This window comes from Macrobrachium nipponense, chromosome 25, assembly GCF_015104395.2.
Source record: "Macrobrachium nipponense isolate FS-2020 chromosome 25, ASM1510439v2, whole genome shotgun sequence".
NCBI lineage: Eukaryota > Metazoa > Arthropoda > Malacostraca > Decapoda > Palaemonidae > Macrobrachium > Macrobrachium nipponense.
Window position 1 is genome coordinate 34773152 of NC_087214.1, and position 17579 is coordinate 34790730.

The 17579-nt window shown below is 41.6% G+C and overlaps 1 protein-coding gene across 1 annotated transcript in view; it reads right to left on the bottom strand.

Annotated features, from left to right (window-relative positions):
* The window catches only part of LOC135199034 (coiled-coil and C2 domain-containing protein 2A-like), a 169899-nt gene that overhangs the window by 111677 nt on the left and 40643 nt on the right, over positions 1–17579 (bottom strand). The window contains exons 3-4 of the mRNA XM_064226950.1: positions 1624–1734; positions 1318–1438 (exon numbers count right to left, since the gene is read on the bottom strand). Of these exons, the coding sequence (XP_064083020.1) occupies positions 1318–1438; positions 1624–1734 (232 nt within the window). The remainder of the gene's footprint in view (positions 1–1317; positions 1439–1623; positions 1735–17579) is intronic.

Below are 17579 nucleotides of genomic sequence, written 5' to 3' on the forward strand. Positions count from 1 at the left end.
CTATTTGTATGGTTCTTTCTGGTTTTCTTAAGCTTTCGTGATATCTCTCCAACATGAACTTGCACCGAATGGCAGTGCAATCACTCTCGCTCATTGAGGGATGTTTTTCTTAGACCGATAAATGAACATTGACATTAGATTCCCGTGCACATGATATCAAAAGCAATAGAGTGAGGTCGCCTGGTTCACGCTGTTAATTTTTTTCTTTTTGTTTTTAAATTTGATAGCATTTTGTGAGATTCCAATGTTTTCTTGTCAAAATTTTACATGATATCAAAACTACCATTGGAAGCTTAAATTGAAATTGAAAGTAATTTAAGGGACTATGTTTATGCGATACTACTAGTGATAGGTGTCTCCTATCTTATTTGTTAATGTATATCTATGGTTGTGATATGACGTTTTTTATCACTTCGTTTCGTTCACGTCAATTTTGCTATATGGAAAATAGTTTTACACAATAACATAACATAATGTTCTAAAGATATCAGTGACTGTTTTTAACGTCATTACACATGATTTCTTCCATTTTTGAAAGAAAAATAGATAAATGAAGCATGAATCGTGCGTCAGGCAGGTGAACGAAAAATTATGAAACTCTGCCACGAGTTTTTTGGCCGACAGTACTACGTATCTGAACAAATTTGTTTTATAAATGTAAACCCTTCTTCCACATACTCTTAACCCTCTTTTACTTTTTTTTATCACTATTTAACATATTAACATACACATACAGTTTTGAACTGACATTATGATTGACTTTACACTCTGAAAAATACATTCAACTAACAAGCAATAAAAGAAAACATAGCTTTTCAGTATAGATTCAGAGTGTGATTGGTCACAGATGCATTCTGGGGACCTTCCAAAACCTCCAAGGGTTACGAACTTTTCCTGGTATGTAGTAAAGTATATTGATACACCACTCTTGAAGAAAGACATACTAAGCTTGACAAAAGTACCAAGCAAAAAGCTCTCTCATGATCATGATCATGAATGGGAAATCCCCCAACAATGGCCCCCCTACCACACACACACACACACACACAATGCAAGCGCAGTCTGACTAAATTACACAAAAACGTCGTCTCTTGAACGAGAATGACACTTAATCCATCATGCCATATGCTGAGAGACTGTTCAACATACAGTTATATGTCTGGAAATAATGATAGAAATGTTCTCATTCTGCGATAACAATAAATAATGACAGGATTCTATGCCAAGATCATATACATTAAAGTATCTGGTCTTGAGACCTAGAGATGCCACACAACTCCCAAATGACACTGATTATCCTGTAGTCAGAAACATTACCTGCTGGAGGGGTTTTTGGTGCTTTTTTCTTGCTTTCTCTTATAGGTGACGTTCTAGGTTGATCTTTGGGCCAAATCTGAGTGAAAAACTCTTGACTCTCTATTTTAGATGAAACCTTAGCCTGAAATTATAGATGACAATCCTTTTTACATATAAAACATGAGGACAAATAGAAGAATTTTGAAAGAAAATTATACAGATCAGCATAAAAATAGTACTTTGTATATATTTCTAAAAATGATGCTCAGCATCATAGCTGAAATTCATATAAAACTAAAAAAAAACTTGCTGATAATAACACTGGACCTCATCAAATCGGGTAGTGGGACGGGTGCTCAGCTTTTTCCGAAGTCTTCCAGGCCGTTTTCTATCTGCAAGGCTAGTTTCAGGAACATCTGTCCTGGCTTCAGAAATTTCCTGAAATAATGTATCCGAAGCTGAATATCCATCATTTTCATTTGTCAGCAATTACAAATGCAAATAATCAATACTAATGTAAATAATAATCCCTTCATGGTTGTTAGAATGACTGTCATTTTCCTTGCTGTATTTAGACATACGTATGGGGATGCAGTGTTACTAGTATACAGTGAGATAACCTGTCATGGATTTAAGGTAATTTGTAGCAAATGTTATGATAAGGTAAAAGTACAGTACATATATTAGGGCTTGTGCCTTGTATGATAAGGCGCCCTATGAGGTAATGTTAGACTAGCGATAATCTTACGCTAAGTCGGTTGGTATTGCACTTCCATCTTCAATGGAGTGTCTGGGTGGGGTTTGTAGATCACTTACGAAGTCGGTATTATCTTTGTTGGTTATTACGACGATGTGTTAAAAACTCATGTTGTTCGTTACCGGTGAGGAGGTTCTTGTAGAAAACACTAAGTATAAAAAATTATATATTCTTCTGAAGTTATTTTACATGGTTGGAGAAGATCAGGTTATGAATGTACAAGTACTTCTAATAACGAAGTAGCTTGATCGCGCTGCCAATGATGATGGCTAATCCTATTCCTCTACATGATAAAGCTTAGGTAAAGAGGTACAGGTCTTCTAATGACGATAGCTAACTCTGTTCTCCTCGTCTACCATCTCTGTTACAAGTTATGAAGGAACAGACAGTAGTTCGAACATATGAACATACATACAAATGACATAGTTTCATACGAACACACAATCAAATGAGACACGCTACAGATCACGTAGGCGGTAGTTGTCTCAAGCAGGGAGCTTGGACTAATGTTTATAAACAATTGAATGACTACAGGTGACGGTCATGTCAACTTAGCCTACATACTTATTGTATAGTCATCTTTAGCGTCCTCTAGTCTGATCACATTCTGCAAGCAATCTTTTATATATATGGACTAACATTCCATATTTTTATTATGTAAACAATTACATTAGCTCGGTCAGCTACCAAAACCAGCTACTGAATATTACTCAAACTTGACTTGCATTTGACTTATAGGAGTGTGATACAGACACTATGTGAATATATATATATATATATTAGTAAATAAAAATTCATGGTGTACATGAATTGATTCAAGTAATAAAATATAAAACAATGATATTGGTAAATAATAGTGATCACGTGATATATAATGATACAGTTTTTTACTTTCATCTCATTAAGATACATATGCTACAGAAAATACTAATGTACTCTGATAATTGCATAGAATGAAGATTAACATGATAAAAATCATATTTTAACTGATAAAAAATTTCATATATGAATTGATAAAATTATTAATGTTTATGCTGATTGATTCGTTGATTTTTATGCTAAATGTTATATATCTGATTCATTAATTCATATACTAACTGCAGATATTGGTAAGATAAAAGGTAACAGATTGATTATAGGCTACCTGATTTGTTTATACATATGTATATGGATTCATATAATTATGATTAATATATGTGCACTTTAAATAGATTCCTATTGCGTACACGCAAAGATATATTTCGATTCCGTTATTTATGATCATTTATATATAGATTCCTAGTGCGTACACGCAAAAAATATATTTCGATTCTGTTATTTATGATCATTTATATATATAGGATACATGACCGAGGTTATACTACTTCACATTTAACTAGCTTTCGAACAACTTTTCGTCCATTACACAGTTCCAGACAAACACCTATAGCCAATTGAAACGGCCTTTTTCAATGGTTAAACAAGGGGAAAATTTGCCTGGGGCGGGTCCAACGTTCTATTTTGCGTCATACTTATTCTCTGCATCCTAAGCTACACGATTACGTTCGCGATGAATAAAAAAACATCCCCAGCACGAGTCCTTCGCCAGCAAAGTAGAGTTGAATATCCTTCGGGTCGTAATTGTCGGAAGTATGTCCCATTCGTAGTCGATTCCGACAGCCGCCGGAGCATTCCGCATTAAAACGAGATTAACGACGAGATACGGTGTCGGTCGAGATTAACGACGAGATACGGTGTCGGTCGAAGAAGTCCATGAAATTCCTTTCACATTGTAGGCGGTTGTTACTTGACTGTAGTCGTCCGCTGCGACGAACGATTTTTTTGAAGTTGCGATGTGAAACTCTCGTACTGCAGGATACTGTAACCAGGTTCCATTAATCAGCCTGCAAGTTAAATTATACTTGTCACAAGGGCAAAGTAAATTCAGACGACATCCAAATACAGGGGAGGGGAGAGAGCCATTTAGACCAGACTTAACCCACATGAATTCGTGATATTTTGGAATTCAAAAGAGTCCGCTGTACAAACTTTTTTATCCATGGCATTAACAATGAGTGAACTTATCCAGGTCTATGATGACTGTAAAAATATCCATAATTTATAACAAATAAAATAGATATCATTACGAATCTCAAAGAAAATTCGATATTACTGGTAGTAAGTTACTAGACAAAGAAGTGGAAAACGGAGCTAATTGTAAGATTGCCAGGAACATAAGAGTCAAAGAGAAGATTAATCATGATTCTGTAGTCTCTATGCTAACTGAAATTAAGTTGTGATAAAATCTGATCCTATGTGCCCTAACAAGTTTCATATTCAATTTTCTCGCACGCATCCTCTGAGGTTAATTTTAAAAACTTTATTAATAGGTAGGAGATGCAACGAAAAAAACCCACGATGTAACTAATTTCTAAATAAACTTTGGGTTTTTCAAGAAAATGTGACATTTTCCCATGAATGTTTTTTCTGGGCTCAGCTCGTGTCGCTGCGCGAAATATCCTTTAATCTATTATTCTAGGGTAAATGTACTAACACATACAGAGAATAAATAAATAAAGAAAAAGGTCAGTATAAACTGACTCGCTCACCCTCCCAGAGAGTGTCGGTATGAACACTATGGCGAGTGAGACCACTACCACGAGCCAAATGCCAATAGAATTCTCCACTACAAAATCCCCAAGAGGAGAGCCGACCCACAGAGTGGGCAGCACCTACTACTACTACTCCATCCCATGCTGCCGACTGCTGCGCCTCTGGTGGCCATCCTTTTCAGTTAGCGCACACGATACACACGTGCCATTTTCTTCTCTGTGTTTTTTGTGCCCTTTCATTTGGATTTTATTACCATGGAGCGTGCAGCCATCGCAGCAGCTAAGTTAAGTACTCCAGTGTTTATTGCGATTTGGTTTTTTTCCGGCCCTGAGCACGTATTTGCCGTTTTTCCGTTTTTTAGGTATAAATACGAACTCTAGGTCGGAAGCATGGCAGCATGGTTCTGCCTCGTGGTGGGTTCGTTCTGGGTCGCCCATAACCCAGGACATCCCTTGCTTATGTACGCTCTATTTTATTTATCCGCTTTGTTTAGGGTACGGTCTACACGGTTTTGTCATGCATGCATGTCTTTTACCTTATGTAGGCTCTTCCATCCAGACCCTAGCCACGGAGGCTGCTTTAGTATCGGCCTCGGCTAGCTTTGAGTGGTAGACTTGCCTTCGGGTTAGTCGTACACTCCTGGATTTTTTCTCCTTACTATATTGTTTTCTTTCTTTCATTTATTATTCGTTTTATATTTATTTATGTGATATTTGTTAGGTTAGTTAGGCGTCTGCTTGCTTAGCTAGCTCATGGCCCATTGGGCCTTTATGTTACCGCTCTTCAGCTCGGTTGCTTCCGATAGCATCTCTCTGATCAGTTGGTTATGTTTCTAGGCTTAGTTGTTGTTCTGATCGCCCCCGTGGTCACTACGTGATCACGAGGCAGCCAGACGCCTGTCCAGTCACCTTCCCCCCCTCCCGCTCTTCTATAGGGTCGGGGGGGGTGGGTAGGTCTGCCCATGCTCGCTCCACATACCCGAGCCTGCCTCCCTCTCTCCCCCCAGGCGGAGGGGGTGAGAGGGACGGGACAGACCCAGACTGGACTCGACCTCTCCGGCTTCTCGGTCCGGTCGGTTGGTAAGGTGGGGGGGACTGGCCCTTTCCCCCCTCCCCACCATTAACTACCCCGTCGCTCCGTTACTAGCCCGAGTCTGTATGCCCTCTTGCTCTTTCCCACCTTACTAGGGCTCCTTACCACGGAGACCTGGCATCCAGCGGAAAGGTGCTAGTCTACCCACAGGGTGGACCGGAACATACAGTCGGTCCCTTCTAACCTCTCCGTTTCACTGAGTTACACACTCCGCCACGCACTGGACTTAGTCCGGTACGTTCGAGTTTTTAGGTTTAAGATCTATTATGTTAAACTATTAAGTTTATCTTAAGTACCTTAAACCATCCCCCCTCCCTTTTTGTTTCACCGGATCCCTCCGGGGTTATAGCCTATTCAGGCGATTAAGGGAGGGGTTATGCCCAAATTTTTTCCGAGCTCCGGCATGCAACGGAGTTCTTCTGGTCCTTTAGCCTGTTGCGTGATAGTCTTTAAGATACTCATGTGTCTTTCCACTTACAGACCACCAACTGTGAGCATCCGGGATGCGCCGCCACACTTCAGGACCCATGTGACACGAAGTTTGCCGGAGGTCCCATGCTCCATGCGCGACTCCGCACGGGGACATCCAGGTCTGGTACCATGAAAACGCTGTACCATATGTTACGATCTGGTGAGCCAGCTTTTAGACGGGTAAGTATTCCATCTCCGGTAGCTGGTCCTCATCTGTTATAGTGCTAAGTTTACATCAATCACTCTAACTTAAGGTAAAAATTCAAGGAGTCTTATAGCCCCTATAATTTTAAGTTAAGCTTTAAGTTAACTTTAGTTTTAAGTTATTCTTAAATCTAATCAATCCAATACCCTCTCTTCCAGGCGCCGGCCGTGAGGGATACCGCACTGGCAAACCCTGCGGGCCTGGGTCGGCGGTTTCGGGAAGAACGCCGCCAAGGGTATGCCCTACATCCTGGAGAAGAGGTTGGCGGTACTAATCTTCCCCGGAGGCAAGGCGACAGGCTACGTCGACCCAGTAGAGGCGGGCCCGACTATCGCTTTCATCCAGCAACAGCTGGCTGCCTCGTTGACTGACCAAGGCCAGGACATCTCTCGGAAGTCGCGACGTTGGATATCAATGTAGAACCTATGGTAGGTGTGGACGGACCTGTGGTCGAGGTAGTAAGTTGGACGCCCCAAGGGATACCCTTGGGTGCAACTGCTCTTCTCACTCCTGCAACCTCTCCATCCTTCCAAGGCTTTACGGGTAACGAATTATATACTTCTCCTGACGCTTCAGTAGACCCAAGGTCAAGGGTCAAGCAGTGAAATCCTTGACGAAGACGTCGTCGTCGTCTAAGAAGACGGCTTCGGCGTCATCCTCTTCTCGTAAGTCTCCGGCTAGGAATCCGGAGCAGAGAAATCTAAAGCTTCTGGGTCCGGCTCTAAGTCCTCGAGGAGTAAATCCTCCAGAGAGAGATCTCACACTCCAGCGGAGTCGTCAGTTCCGCTACCCTTGGTTCCAGTTCAGAGCCACCCCTCCACCTCCGCAGCAGCTCCGGCTTTGGACTCCAATGCTGGGCTGTTACAAACAGGTGGGCGACCTGGTTGGGTCTCTGAAAAATAGCATGGAACAAATGATCTCTCGGTTGTCGGATAGGATTACCTCTCAAGACAACATTATAGCCGGACTGAGCCAAGACTCCTCTAGCCTCTCCTCCACCTTTCAGCACAGGTGAGCCCAGCTTCCCCGTATGACACTCTACCTCCGTTCTCAATGAACAACAACCCTTGGAGAGTAGCGTCATACGCCCCCTTCCAAGACGGACTCATTTCTATCCCGGAATGTGGAACTCGGAGGATTGAGGACTTCGAGTTCTACCCGGAAGACCTTCAGCCTCCATTCATCGGCTACGCCAGGCTCACCGCCTCAGCCATGACTCGGATATAAGGTGCCAAAGGAGACAGTCCTCTATTCACGTGACCAGGCTCAGAGAGAATGGCTCAGGTGTCTAGAGGAAATGGATTGTTCCAATACGAAAATCCAACCTTTCAAGAGCCCGTTCACGATCTTTACGATGGATGAGAGTACCCCGCTCCCTTTCCTGACAAAGATCGCGACATCTACCATTCCAGCGGCCCAGAAGGGGGATCCCATGCCTCAATGAAGGAAGCAGATCCTACATCTCCGTTACTTCCTTCAGCCGGAGAATTGTGGGAAGACTTACCTAACACCTTCTCAGCTGGCAAACTCAAACCGGACTGTGCTATGGAGCAGTTTGGTGAGAAGCTACCTAGGCTTCCAGATGGCCTTATTCAGGCAGAATTCGACGCCAAATCGCGGTTAGCCAGGTCTATTAATTCCATGGCTATGACCGAGGTGGCTACCATGGCCTATGGGTCAGAACCGCTCTTCAAGCTTATTACCAAATCCTTGACTCAAACGGTACAGTCAGATATGTTTGAGTTTGCCACTGCTAGGACGAACTGTAGGAAACATTGTCCTACAAGAAGCAACTATTCGGCACGAGCCGAATAGGTTACTTGCGTCAAGCATCTGGGGAGCAGACCTCTTCCCAGAAGCGATGGTGAAGGAGGTTCAGTCAGAGGCTACGAGGTTGAACCAGAGCCTTAAGGACCGTTGGGGTCTTACGGCCAAGAGACGACAAGATCTAGCAGCTAAGGGTAAGGGTCAAAGGAAACCTAGACGTTTCCAGCCCTACCAGAAAAAGCAGCCACGCTTCTTTTCTCAACAAGTTCCGGCTGTTCCCTTGGTGCAAACAGCCCAACCTTCCACCTCAAAGGCTCAATCGCAGCCGATTTACGTTATCTCCCCCTCAGCCTCAGCCCTCCACCTCTTACGCCCTCTCTCCAGCTTACAACCAAGCCTCTTCGAGAGTCAAGCTTCACAGAAGTATGACCGTCGGGTAAGGGAGGCAGAGGTAAGCGACCCTTTCGTGGGAGAGGATCGGGAGGGCCCTAGGTCCCTTTAATTTACCGGGGAAAACATTTCAGGGAGCGAGAGGAGGCTACAGAACAATGAGAATTTAGGTAGGAGGGAGGCTGTTTCACTTTCGCACGGTGGAACTTCAGCAAGTGGGCTCAGAGCATTGTGTCAAAGGCCTGGGTTGGAGCTGGTTATCGAACCCACCCCATCCAGACCTTTCCGCCAACTTCCTTCCAAGGAATTGACGGAGTATGCGGAGGATCCTTCAGAAAGGAGCTATAGCGAGAGTCAAAGGTTTAAAATTTCAAGGACGCTTGTTCAGCGTGCCAAAGAAAGGCTCACAAAAAAGAAGGGTAATCTTAGACTTGTCCCGCTTAAACTTAGCCATTCGCTGCGACAAGTTCAAGATGCTCACGATCTCGCAGGTTCGGACCTACTCCCCGTGGGGCCGTCACCACCTCTATCGATCTTACAGACGCTTACTATCATATCCCTATTGCAAGACACTTCCGTCCGTATCTGGGCTTCAAGATAGGAGACCAGACATTCTCCTTCAAGGTAGTTCCTTTCGGGCTCAACGTGGCACCCAGGGTGTTTACGAAATGGCGGAAGTAGTAGTTCAACAACTCAGATCGCAAGGGATTATGGTAGTAGAGTATCTCGACGATTGGTGATCTGGGCTTCAACAGTCGAGGAATGCAACAAAGCAACACTGAAAGTAATTCAGTTCCTGGAATATCTAGGCTTCAAGATAAACAGGACCAAGTCAAGAAGACTCACCCCAGAGTCAACTTTCAGTGGCTAGGCATTCAATGGAATCTATCCTCCCATACTCTGCGATTCCATCATCCAAAAGAAAGGGAAATAGCGAAGTCAGTCAAACAATTTCTGAGTCACAAACTGGCATCAAGAAGATCTCAGGAAAAGGATCTTGGGTTCTCTCCAGTTTGCATCAGTGACGAACATCCTAATGAAAGCCAAACTGAAAGACCTAACCAGAATCTGGCGCTCACGAGCAAATGTCAGGTCCAGGGACAAATTATCCTCAGTCCCTCTGATTCTAAAGAATCGACTCCGGCCGTGGGCGAAAGTCAAGAACTTGTCGGTGTCAGTCCCCTTCGTTTTCCTCCACCGGGATCACCATCCACACAGACGCGTCATTAAGCGGTTGGGGAGGATATTCCCAGTTCAAAAAGGTTCAAGGAACGTGGTCACCTCAGTTCCGTCAGTTCCATATAAACGTACTGGAAGCAATGGCAGTGTTCTTGACTCTAAAAGGTTACGCCCGCCAAAGTACTCCCACATAAAGCTAGTCCTGGACAGCGCAGTGGTGGTACATTGTGTAAACAGGGGAGGCTCCAAGTCACGTCATCTAAATCATGTCATGGTAGCCATCTTCTCCCTGGCGGGCGGACAAGTTCAGTTGGCATCTCTCCTCCACGCATATAGCTGGAGTGAGAAACGTCATAGCAGATGCTCTATCCCGATCAGTACCTCTAGAGTCGGAATGGTCACTGGACAACAGTTCATTCCAATGGATTCTTCAGAGAGTTCCAGGTCTACAGGTGGATCCTCGCGATCTCAGCGAAACCACAAACTCCCGTGTTATGTGGCCCCCAACCCTGGACCCTCTGGCCTATGCCACGGACGCCCTGGCTCTAAACTGGAACAACTGGGAGAAGATTTATGTCTTTCCTCCGGTGAATCTTCTCATGAAAGTCTTAAACAAACTCAGGACATTCAAGGGTCAAGTGGCTCTAGTAGCCCCAGATGGCCGAAGAGCAATTGGTACCCTCTCATTCTGGAACTGGTCTTCGCCCTCTTCGGATCCCCAATCCCAGGCTCTCCCAGTCAGTACAAACGAAGACTGTTGTTCGCTTCCTCAGGGATTCTCAAAACCCTAACTTTATGGATTTCATGAAGTTTGCAGCGAAAAGGGATGCGAATATTGACCCTCAGAATATTCTCTTCTTGGAATCTGATAAAAGAGATTCAACTTTGAGACAGTATGATGCTGCTGTCAAAAGTTAGCAACCTTCCTGAAAGAGTCAGATATTAGAATCATGACAATCAATTCAGCTATAACCTTTTTCAGATCCTTATTGAAAAAGGCTTAAGCAGCTAGCACAATTACGACCAAACAAGTCAGCCTTGAAAAAGATTTTTCAATTTGGATTCAACATAGACTTGACAGATTCCTACTTCTCGTCTATTCCCAAGGCATGTGCTAGACTTAGACCTTCGGTAAGGCCTACGTCAGTATCATGGTTCTTAAACGATGTTCTAAAGCTGGCTTCAGAAAACTAATAATGACACATGCTCGTTTATAATGCTCTTAAGAAAAACCCTATTTTTATAAAGCTTGGCCTCAGGAGCTAGAATTTCAGAACTGTCGGCCTTTATCAGAGATCCGGATCATATTCAGTTCCTTCCCACAGGGGAAGTGCTACTTTCTCCGGAACGTAGCTTATAGCAAAGAATGAAGATCCTTTGATGAGGTGGGAACCATGGAAGGTACTACCCCTTCCACAAGATCTATCTCTTTGCCCAGTTTCAGCCTTACGAGCCTTTCTATCTAGGACCTCCTCATCCTCATCGGGTCCTCTCTTTAAGAGAGAAAAAGGTGGCACTTTATCTATTAAAGGCATCAGGCAACAAATCCTGTACTTCATTAAACAAGCCAATCCTGACTCTTTCCCAAAAGCACATGATGTCAGGGCAGTAGCCACCTCAATTAACTATTTCCAACATACGAACTTCGATGAGTTGAAAAAGTATACTGGATGGAAATCGCCGACAGTGTTCAAATGTCATTACTTAAAGTCCTTGGAAGCTCTGAAATTTTCAGCAGTTGCAGCGGGGAACATAGTTTCCCCTGACTCTGACTAATCTTTAGTAGAAGATCCAGTCCTCCTTTCTACCTGCCTCACCCAACTGTTCGTCTATTCCTGCCTTGTTCATTTACGTCACCTTGTGTCTTAGCTGCTTTTATGATGATGTAGTGGGTGTCCCTTATTTTTCTGCTAGGGACACTCACATTGATGATGGTTATTGATCTCGTGGATGTCATCTCCTTATTTTTATGCTAGGAGATACATCTTATTATAATGGTTACGGGTTTTGTATATTAAGTCATATACATTCCTTTATATATTATTATTGTTGAGTTTGTTTTTATTCAACTTTTATGTTAATTGCTTTAGAATGTTTTGATACATAGCTTTACACAGATACCATTTTTGTACATATATGATAATTGTCTCCTGTATATATGTATATTACCTTAAGTTAAGAAATATTATTAGAATTAAGTGTAATTTAAGTAATTTCTATTTTGTATCACTGTGTAGTATGTATCCTTATTAGCAATTATATTGATTTATTTTTATTTATCTTTTATTGAGACCTCTTTGTATTTTGTTGAATTTCTTTACAATCTTGTGCTATTTCTCTGGTACGATTTCGCGCAGCGACTTGAGCTGAGCCCAGAAAAGGGATTTGACGTAAGGAAAAATCTATTTCGGTGGCGATGGCTCGTTGTCGCCAGCGAATCCCGCCCATACCCATCCCATCGCCAAGATTGTCTGCTAACTTCAGGATGGCCACCAGAGGCGCAGCAGTCGGCAGCATGGGATGGAGTAGTAGTAGTAGGTGCTGCCCACTCTGTGGGTCGGCTCTCCTCTTGGGGGATTTTGTAGTGGGAGAATTCTATTGGCATTTGGCTCGTTGGTAGTGGTCTCACTCGCCATAGTGTTCATACCGACACTCTCTGGGAGGGTGTGAGCGAGTCAGTTATACTGACCTTTTTCTTTATTTATTTATTCTCTGGTATGTGTTAGTACATTTACCCTAGAAATAATGATTAAAGGATATTTCGCTGGCGACACGAGCCAATCGCCCAGAAATAGATTTTTTCCTTACGTCAAAATCCCTTACTTGAATTGTAATAGGCTAATGTTGCAAGTAAATATTTCATATATACATATCTTGATACTTCTAAATGTCTATGAGGTTCAGAAAAAAAAAATTAATTCATTTTGTTGTTATAGAAATTCTATTTGCTTATTTGTTTCATTAATTTTAAAATGATTGCAAGTCCTTAACTAATTGCATTACACACACGGATAAGAATATGTTATGTGGCCTGTCATGTGACCTATGAAACATGTGAAGTTCATGAACTAAGCATTCCTTTCTCCAGTCAATCTGCTTTGCAAGCGCAAGATGAAGCCTGTGCAAGCAGATATTTGAGGTTAAAGGAATCACTGCTGATACGGCAAACGCGACAGACCTTCTAGAACTGATGACGTCGTCACCAGCTTAAGAGTTAGTTACTTGCTGTAAGAGATACGACTTTAGGATAAATTTTTTGTTTTTTAATACTCGACCCACATGAGAGGAATGTCTGAAAAAAAAAAAAAAAAAAAAAACAGTACCAAAATTTGAAACAATATATTAGTTTTCATGTTGGAATTATGTTAAATTAAAGATTCCTTATTCAACTAATGAAAAAGGTTTCCATACAAATTCTATATATATTATTAGCCCTGTATAAGATTCATATAGGATTATTCCATAGATAAGATTTTCACTTCTAGACTTCCTGACTTTAAAATCTCTTTTATTTTATTTTATTTATTTATTTATTTATTATTATTATTTTTTTTTTTTCATTGACTACGAAGATAAATCACCGGGACAGACAATATGTCAGTAGGTTTTGGATATGTGTTTGAACCTTTAGCTTATTTGTCATAACTAAAGCGTTAAGTTAGAGTTCAAATCTTTACGCATATATATTTGGATATTTAATTATCTATGGTTACGTTTGCTTATTGATTTTATCGTGATTCCTTTTTTATTATAATTTGTAACCCTTCCGACTTCTTACGGAGTGTATATATTGACTCCCACTTGTATCCATATTTTTTATTTTTTTATATTTATTTATTTATATATTTTTTATATATATTGATAAATTAATGGTTGGCTTGAATATGTGGAAAAGTGTTTCTAGCGGCGTACGTATAAGGCTACTTGCGGCATCAATTCTATAGATACAAGATATAAATGATAAAGGTATTTAAAACCGCGAGAACCGCTATAATCCAGTTCGGATCAACATCACGAGTGTAACTCGTAAGAACATTGACACTTCCTATTTAATTATCCGTTATTCACAAACCGATTGACTCTGGGTGATAAAATATATTATTGGTTTCTTAATGGAAAGGAATTCACACAACGTGTTTAATTAAGGAGATTATTATTGATTTTACACCACCCGAGTCAGATTATCATGTGTTGAATTCATGTTTACTGATTTAGCACTCATAAATATTCCTAACGCACTCAATTGCGGTGTTTGTTTTTTTAGTGCTATTAATTCTTTTATATAACGTGTCAAAGAACTATTAACACTAAGAAGTGTTTATTCCCTCTGTCAGACTCGTAATTCTGTTAATAATTCTACGTATATTCTTTCAAGGATTGATTTGGCACAGGATAGGCCCTTAAAACTGACAGTTGTCTTAGTGTATCCCTTGTTTTCATGACACGTGTTACAATCAGTTATGTGCTTTTTATATCTGTAAGCATTGTAGGCAGTAAAACAGTGATTTGGCTTTCTGTGACATAGTAGGAAACCTGGATGACGGAATGCCACCAGTTATGACGATTGGTATGAAAGAGATTATTATTACTACCTGGTCGTTAGTCATCTGCTGTGTTCTTCGGGTTTTCCTCGTCACAGACCTACATATAACATTACATTTGATTACATTATTCTGATACATACTATAAATATACTTTTGCTTTAGGGTTTCTGCTCGAAGTGTTTATTGTTTTTTTGCCTAGCCACGACCCTGTTTCCGTTTCGAAGTGTTTATTGTTGGTGTTTATTGTTTTGCTTATCGCTGTTGACACTTGCTTTGTTCAGTTTGTAACAGTTCTGCGCTCCGACCCAGATATTCAATGCTCGCGATCTCTTGGGTTAAGGAATTTTCTTGTTTAGATACGGTTTTAACAATAGGCACGGATGTTTCTATACTTTTAGTCCAATTAAGGGATTTTGACGTAAGGAAAAATCATTTCTGGGCGATTGGCTCGTGTCGCCAGCGAAATATCCTTAATCTATTATTTCTAGGGTAAATGTACTAACACCTACCAGAGAATAAATAAATAAAGAAAAAAGGTCAGTATAACTGACTCGCTCACTCTCCCACGAGAGTCGGTATGAACACTATGGCGAGTGAGACCACTACCACGAGCCAAATGCCAATAGAATTCTCCCACTACAAAATCCCCCAAGAGGAGAGCCGACCCACAGAGTGGGCAGCACCTACTACTACTACTCCATCCCATGCTGCCGACTGCTGCGCCTCTGGTGGCATCCTGAAGTTAGCAGACAATCTTGGCGATGGGATGGGTAGGGCGGGATTTCGCTGGCGACACGAGCCAATCGCCAGAAATAGATTTTTCCTTACGTCAAAATCCCTTTTCTGGGCTCAGCTCGTGTCGCTGCGCGAAATCGTACCAGAGAAATAGCACAAGATTGTAAAGAAATTCAACAAAATACAAAGAGGTCTCAAATAAAAGATAAAATAAAAATAAATCAATATAATGCTAATAAGGATACATATACACAGTGATACAAGATAGAAATATTACTTAAATTACACTTAATTCTAATAATATTTCTTAACTTAAGGTAATATACATATATACAGGAGAAATATATCATATATGTACAAAAATGGTATCTGTGTAAAGCTATGTATCAACACATTCTAAAGCAATTAACATAAAAGTTTGAATAAAACAAACTCAACAATAATAATATAATAAAGGAATGTATATGACTTAATATACAAAACCCGTAACCATTATAATAAGATGTATCTCCTAGCATAAAATAAGGAGATGACATCCACGAGATCAATAACCATCATCAAAAGTGAGTGTCCCTAGCAAAAAAATAAGGGGCACCCACTACATCATCATAAAAGCAGCTAAGACACAAGGTGACCGTAAATGAAACAAGGCAGGAATAGACGAACTGTTGGGTGAGGCAGGTAGAAAGGAGGACGGATCTTCTACTAAAGATTAGTCAGAGTCAGGGGAAACTATGGTTCCCCTGCTGCAACTGCTGAAAATTTCAGAGCTTCCAAGACTTTAAGTAATGACGTTTTGAACACTGTCGGCGATTTCCATCCAGTATACTTTTTCAACTCATCGAAGTTCATATGTTGGAAATAGTTAATTGAGGTGGCTACTGCCCTGACATCATGTGCTTTTGGGAAAGAGTCAGGATTGGCTTGTTTAATGAAGTACAGGATTTGTTGCCTGATGCCTTTAATAGATAAAGTACCATCTTTTTCTCTCTTAAAGAGAGGACCCGATGAGATGAGGAGGTCCTAGATAGAAAGGCTCGTAAGGCTGAAAACTGGGCAAAGAGATAGATCTTGTGGAAGGGTAGTACCTTCCATGGTTCCCACCTCATCAAGGATCTTCATTCTTTGCTATAAAGCTACGTTCCGGAGAAAGTAGCACTTCCCCTGTGGGAAGGAACTGAATATGATCCGGATCTCTGGATAAACGCCGACAGTTCTGAAATTCTAGCTCCTGAGGCCAAGCTTAATAAAAATAGGGTTTTTCTTAAGAGCATTATAAACGAGCATGTGTCATTATCAGTTTCTGAAGCCAGCTTTAGAACATCGTTTAAGAACCATGATACTGGACGTAGGCCTTACCGAAGGTCTAAGTCTAGCCATGCCTTGGAATAGACGAGAAGTAGGAATCTGTCAAGTCTATGTTGAATCCAAATTGAAAAATCTTTTTCAAGGCTGACTTGTTTGTCGTAATTGTGCTAGCTGCTAAGCCTTTTTCAAATAAGGATCTGAAAAAGGTTATAGCTGAATTGATTGTCATGATTCTAATAAATCTGATTCTTTCAGGAAGGTTGCTAACTTTTTGACAGCAGCATCATACGTCTCAAAGTAGAATCTCTTTATCGGATTCTAAGAAGAGAATATTCTGAGGGTCAATATTCGCATCCCTTTTCGCTGCAAAACTTCATGAAATCCATAAAGTTAGGGTTTTTGAGAATCCTGAGGAAGCGAACACAGTCTTCGTTTGTACTGACTGGGAGAGCCTGGGATTGGGGATCCGAAGAGGGCGAAGACCCAGCTCCAGAATGAGAGGGTACCAATTGCTCTTCGGCCAGTCTGGGGCTACTAGAGCCACTTGACCCTTGAATGTCCTGAGTTTGTTTAAGACTTTCATGAGAAGATTCACCGGAGGAAAGACATAAATCTTCTCCCAGTTGTTCCAGTTTAGAGCCAGGGCGTCCTGGCATAGGCCAGAGGGTCCAGGTTGGGGGCCACATAACACGGGAGTTTGTGGTTCGCTTGAGATGCGAAGAGATCCACCTGTAGACCTGGAACTCTCTGAAGAATCCATTGGAACGAACTGTTGTCCAGTGACCATTCCGACTCTAGAGGTACTGATCGGGATAGAGCATCTGCTATGACGTTTCTCACTCCAGCTATATGAGTGGAGGAGAGATGCCAACTGAACTTGTCGCCAGGGAGAAGATGGCTATCATGACATGATTTAGATGACGTGACTTGGAGCCGTCCCCTGTTTACACAATGTACCACCACTGCGCTGTCCAGGACTAGCTTTAATGTGGGAGTACTTTGGCGGGCGTAACCTTTTTAGAGTCAAGAACACTGCCATTGCTTCCAGTACGTTTATATGGAACTGACGGAACTGAGGTGACCACGTTCCTTGAACCTTTTTGAACTGGGAATATCCTCCCCAACCGCTTAATGACGCGTCTGTGTGGATGGTGATCCCTGGTGGAGGAACTGAAGGGGCAACTGACACGACAAGTTCTTGACTTTCGCCACGGCCGGAGTCGATTCTTTAGAATCAGAGGGA